This window comes from Nicotiana sylvestris, chromosome 12 (assembly GCF_000393655.2).
Source record: "Nicotiana sylvestris chromosome 12, ASM39365v2, whole genome shotgun sequence".
Lineage (NCBI taxonomy): Eukaryota > Viridiplantae > Streptophyta > Magnoliopsida > Solanales > Solanaceae > Nicotiana > Nicotiana sylvestris.
The window spans coordinates 129,164,742-129,171,061 of NC_091068.1; the positions used below are offsets into that span (position 1 = coordinate 129,164,742).

Here is a 6,320-nt window from a genome sequence, read left to right on the forward strand (position 1 = left end):
GAATAGCATGGGGGATAGGGGGTCACCTTGCTTGAGACCCCTGGAACTGCCAAAGAAACCACACGGGCTACCGTTAACCAGGACAGAGAATCTGACTGAGTAAATGTAGAACTTGATCCATCCCCTCCATCTTACCCCAAACCCCTTCTGCATCATAATGAAATCCAGGAACTCCCAATTGACATGGTCGAAAGCCTTCTAAAGGTCCAACTTGCATAGTAAGCCGGGCTCTATATTTTTCCTTCTGGAGTCTACAAGTTCATCTGCCACCAAAGCAGTATCCAGGATCTGTCTACCTTCCACAAACGCATTCTGAGAAGACGAAACAGACACGTTAAGAACCTTCTTGAGTCTAACAGATAGCACTTTCGAAATAATCTTGTAAATGCTTCCCACAGGACTGATAGGCATGTAGTCTCTGATACAAGATGTACCTTCTTTCAAGCACAATGGTAATAAAAGAAGCATTGATACTTCTCTCGAAAACACCATTCACATGGAAGTATTCAATGACTTCCATCAACTCCCCCTTAATGGTGTCCCAATAGAGCTGGAAGAAGGCCAAAGAGAAACCATCAGGCCCGGGGGCCTTATCACCAACGCAACTCGACACCCGTGCACCTCCTCCTCCTCGAAAACCGTTTCTAGTCACTCACTGTCTCCCTCCCCTATGTGGTTGAACTCTATCCCCCCAACGTAGGCCTCCAAGTAACTTCCTCTTTGTAAAAGTTCTCATAAAACCCCACTATCACCCCTTTTACCTCCTCCTCTCCTTCAATCCTCACATCATCCACAACTAAGGACTTTATGAAGTTTCTCTTTCGATTTGCAACCGCAACCCTGTGGAAAAATTTGGTATTCGAACCCCCCTCCTTTAACCAGAGCGCCCTTGATTTTTGCCGCCAACTAGTCTTCTGAGCTATTGCTAACTCGACTATTTCCCTCTTAACCTCCACCAATCTTGCTTTCTCAGATTCATCTAACTCCCTCGCCCCTTCCCTTCTCTCTAATTCCCCCAATTCATGCATAAGCTCCCTCATTTTAACCTCTACCCTCCTAAAAACCTCCTTATTCCACCTAATAATATCTCCCTAGAGCAGTTTAAGTTTCTTTGAAAGACAGAATAAAGGTGTCCCTGATACCCCGTAACTTGTCCACCATTCTTTCACTTTGTTAGCAAATTCTGGCACTTTCAACCACATGTTCTCGAATCGGAAAGGAGCACCCTGCATCTATCTAGCAAGATAGGCAAATGATCCGAAGTCAGCCTAGGTAAAGGAATCTGCAGCACATTCGGCACCGGCTCATCCAAGGAGGACGATATCAGAAATCTATCAAGTCTAGGCCTTGAATTGAAATCCTCCGCCCTGGCCCAAGTAAATCTTTCCCTGACAGAGAAGTATTACCAAGCATTAATAAAATACTATGAGTGCACCTAATTATAGAGTTTGTGCGTGAAGTGAATATTTCTATATCTATTAGTTTTTGTTTGGTTATGTTTATTCCCTCAACGGAATTAATATGTGAGACACTTGAAGCGACTCCAAACAAAGAAAGGGAAAATTTGATACTTTTTTCCTTTATGTAGCCTCCAAGCAAAGGTTAAGTGTTATTGGCAAATCGGCCTTGAAAATCTCAAGGAGCATTCTTCCTTTAGAAGGGGAAGAGAAACCCTGAAAGCTACTGCATTGGTGTGATGACAGCTGCGGAAGGCCGAGGAAGGCTATTGGTCCATATCCAAAATTTGAGCGTATTGTTATTTGATTTATTCAAACAAATTTTTTTTAAACATACCAAGGATTTAAAGCTAGTAGATACCACATATGTTATATAATTTTAAAGATTTTCTTGAATTTATATTGCCGTGTTAAAACCGAAATAGTAGGTTGTGTTGATGGAAAGATCTATTCGTTTGGCGTCATGCATATTTCCATTTGCTGTCATTTGATACCTTCTGCCCTGCAATTAGAGGACATGGAAGCCAAATCATACATTCAAGTTCTAAAAATTCGCACCTAAGTCATGCATCTTATTCATACTAGTTGGAGAAGCCCGGGCACTTCCACAAAATAGCTTGTTAAATTGATAGTGACTTGAAACCTGATTTCTAAACTCTGCACACTTTGGAAGTTCTTCATTTCTATTGAGGATTTTTATATGCTATGTAAATGTATTCAACTATGATTTATGTTTAAGTGTGTAAGTGAAAACAAGAGAAAGTTATATAAATTTCAAAGTGTTTAATTTATGTACTCTTGATTTAAAAATATGTTACTGTAAAAATTCTTTACGCCGACAAATATATGATGTGAAAACTTTAACAGCTTGTTTGGATGGTTGTTACCTATTGTATCATATCGTATAGTTATTTTAAATACAATGTTTGTTTTGATTGTTATTTAAATTTTATTATATTGTATTATTAAATCCATCGTTACGTAACGATGAAATGTGTCACTTTATGTAGCGACCGATTTAGTGTGGTTGGGTCATTTCCTTGTCTTTTTCTCTCAATCTCACCCTTCATTATTATTAAATAATTTTATTTTATCACTTACCTTACCTTTTTATATATTGTATCATTTTTTATAATAATTTCGTAAGTTTATTCATCATATTACTGGTGCGTGATACCATGAAACAATGGTAAAACGACACATTCCATCCAAATATTGTATTTATCAAATGATACAGTATATTACAATACAATACAATACGATACATTATGAAACGATATGTAACAACCATCCAAACAAGCTGTAAACAAATTACATATAGAAAAAGAATTTTTTTTCCAGAAAATCATACTCCTAGCAAGTTGTTCATTTGGTAGAGATTAATGTGACATCTATGGTTGTAACTGCAGTAAGTACAAATTGAAGGAGACAAAACGTAAAATAGAAAATTGAATTTTCCTTCATTTTCTTTTTCCTTTAATTGCATTCTTTCGTTTTCTTGTTTCGTTTCCTGGAAGAAGAAACAAGAAAGGACCATGCATGTATACACCAATTCAGTTGAGCTGAATTATCAACACTAGGACAAGAAAAACAAAAGAGATGTATATAATATATGAAAACAAAACTTTACAGTAACATGAAGGAATGAAAGCACAGCCAAACTAACTTTGAGTTTTTCAATCCATAACATCCACTTTGCAGTAGGAAAATACAGTCATTAGAGTAACAAGAAGAATGACTCCATCTTTCAGAATGATGAACACTCATCATCCTTGGATATAACCACATTGCCTTCTTATTCTTTAGTTGTACTACTTCTGCACTTAAAGATCCTATTTTGTATTTTTCTCTCTAATCTCTTTTAGTTCAAGAGCTTCAAAATATAATAGAAGAAAGAAAAAATATGGTTATAATAATGCATATAAGAACGATCGCAAAAGATTTGCACGTAGTGGTTCTGTCACGACCCAAATCGATGGGCCGTGACGGGCACCCGGTACCTTACTCGACCGAGTACCAATGTAATGTATCTTTCTTATTACATCGTCATATACACGTGACATACGGGCCTAATAGGCCAACATAATCATTTAAAAAACTCAAACATAGGCCGACAAGGTTGTACAATCTTTCACGTATACGACATATGTCTACAAGCTTCTAAGAGTACATAAATGTTATAAAGGTCGGGATAGAGTCCCGCCATACCAAACAAAACACGTCTAAATCATACTAACCAAACAAGCAACTCCGAAGCAAATGGAGCGCACCAACATCTTCCACTAAGCTGATAGCCTACTTGGAGGGCTCTCGACCTGTCTATCGGGACCTGCGGGCATGAAACGCAGCGTCCCCAGGCAAAAGGGACGTCAGTACGAATAATTTACCGAGTATGTAAGGCACATAAATAAATACATAAGAGACATGGAAGAAATATAGAGTGCATGACTCAACCTGTAAGTCTGAATAACTTTGTAAATCATAAATTACTTTTAGCGTCATGCATATGCGTATAAATGTCATGTCGTGCATAGGTAGATGTTTCATAATATCATCAGCCTCTGAGGGCATCCCATCATATCATATCAGCCACTGCGGGCAAAATCATCATCGTATACCAGCTAATCAGGTGGTGGTGCATATATAACACCATAACCTTTCCCATATCCCATATACATACATATATACGTGTATATAACGCCGTTTGAATCATATTTACATATATACGCATATATAACACCGTTTGAATCATATTTCAGCCACTGTGGGCAACATCATCATCATAAACCAGCTAATCAGGTGGTGGTGCGTATATAACGATGTAGCCTTTCCCATATCCCATATATATATACATATATATACATACATATATAACGTCATCTGGTCATGGGTCAATGTACATGAATGCAATGCATGAAAAGTATGTTAATAAAATCTTTCGGAGCTTTATAAGAACATTTTGCCTTTGAGTAATATCATAAAGTAAACTCTTTTCAACTTTCATATTTTTTTGAGACACATGAACAGATGATAAAATATTATGACACATGAAAATTCAAGAACATAGATATCTCTAATACTTCTATGAATAGAATCATTCATGGAATTTGTGAATTTGCACGTTTCGTTCGTATCATATGGATCATGCCAAAAGAAAGAAGGGATTGCTTTAACATACCTGGACCAATTCACAATCCCTCGTCATACAAGGAAACCAATACGTTCCTATCCATATCGCATCATACAAAGATGCATACCAAAACTAAAAGCTTAAAATTTTTGTACACAAGCTGATCCAAAAGGAAATTTACCAAAGCTAATTCATATATCCTCATACACCAACATAAGTGACTAGCGACAAAGTAGAAGCCCTTGAGTAACACTAATTATGATTTGGTTAACCTATGAATTAGCAAAATCAACAACATGAAACCATATTAATTTCACATCCAAGAAATTCCCTTAAAGCAAATATCCAAATGCTAAATAAGTTGTAGTGACAATAAAGACAGTGAGACTTGACAAAATACGGTTTATACCCAATTGTAAACGCTTTCTATAACTCCCCCAAATAAACTATGATATGGATTGAAAGAGGAAAGATCTATGATGTCTTTCAAAATAAGGAGAGTGGAAATAGCTATCAATAAATTGAAAAGTGCACGAAGGGACAAAATTTCAAGGTTGTGTATCTTAAAGATTTATCTAAAAAGAAGTCCATGTGTTATCTAATTTGGTTGCCTCAAATGATGAGTCATCAATTTGGAATTGAAGGGGCTACCACGTGGGGTATTTTTTTTTAATTTATCCACTTATTAGTTAACCGGGTAATATTTCGTTACCCGGTAATTAATCTATTACACTCATAATTTAAAAATTATCACAAATTACTTAAAATTCTATTTATTTTCAAAGTACTTCATATATACTTTATATATACTTTATATATTATACTACCATGGTCATATGGTATCTTGCATGGTACTAGTTTATAATTATCGGGTATTATTACTTGATTCGTATTTTATCCCAAATTGTCAAACTTCGACAAAAATTTGTTTTCTTCGATTTTACTTATCCTCTTATGTTCACGAGTTTACTCATCACTTATGATATGGCATAATCCTTATAACCCCCAAATAATTTTTTTCCTTGGACTGATGTCAATTACCTTACGACAAATTCAACGTAAAATACTGCAGGGTGCAACATCATCGTGACTTATTACTGCGAGCATAACATTGTCGTAATATAATACCGTGGGACATAATATTGCGGGGTGTAACATCATTCCCCCCTTTGGAACATTCGTCCTCGAATGTTGACTAATGCTCTTATCATTTTCTTAACTTATATCTTCCGAATACTTTAGACTTTTCCTGCCATCTAGGCAACTGTTCTATGAATAAGGTCCAAAGTCTAGGGCATCCCCCCTTAGGCCTCCTTCTCACACCACAACTTGTAGTTAGAATCCTTCCAATCACGTAACTGTTGCTACCTTTCATCATGCAGCCTATATAGTTTTGATCTTGTAAGTGTGCCCAATCTCTAGGCTTCATATGTAGAGCTTTATAAGATGTCCCTTTGAGCATTAATGAGTATACTGAAGTTCTTTGCTCGTTACTTGGTTGAATACACGAATATTGTTATATCTCATCGCATAGGTCCATTTAACCATCTGTATGATTTTACTGCCATAACTCTTACTTTAATTTATCGTTGCTAAGGTCTGCTACCAAATTCCAGCTTACTTTCGTTGCTCATTCCATATGTACAAATTTAAGTCCTTTAATGCTTCCTCATTACTGTTCATCTTTAGAATGACAGCCTAATCTTATCTCATACTTTGTAACTTTTGTCCAT

General features: G+C 36.3%; 1 protein-coding gene across 1 annotated transcript; it reads right to left on the minus strand.

Annotated features, from left to right (window-relative positions):
- Window positions 1-683: 683 nt before the first annotated feature.
- On the minus strand, window positions 684-1,232 carry LOC138883717 (uncharacterized). Its single transcript, XM_070164423.1, has 2 exons — window positions 1,143-1,232; window positions 684-1,091 (listed from the first exon to the last, which is right to left on the minus strand). Exons 1-2 carry the CDS (start codon window positions 1,230-1,232, stop codon window positions 684-686), a joined length of 498 nt encoding a protein of 165 aa, XP_070020524.1.
- Between the last annotated feature and the right edge of the window lie 5,088 nt (window positions 1,233-6,320).

Excerpts from the sequence above, each read along its gene's own strand:
- LOC138883717 (XM_070164423.1), bottom strand. The coding sequence starts at position 1,232 with ATGCAGGGTGCTCCTTTCCGATTCGAGAACATGTGGTTGAAAGTGCCA. Across the intron at positions 1,092-1,142 it reads AATGGTGGACAAGTTACGGG|GGAGATATTATTAGGTGGAA; the intron begins GTATCAGGGACA and ends AAACTGCTCTAG.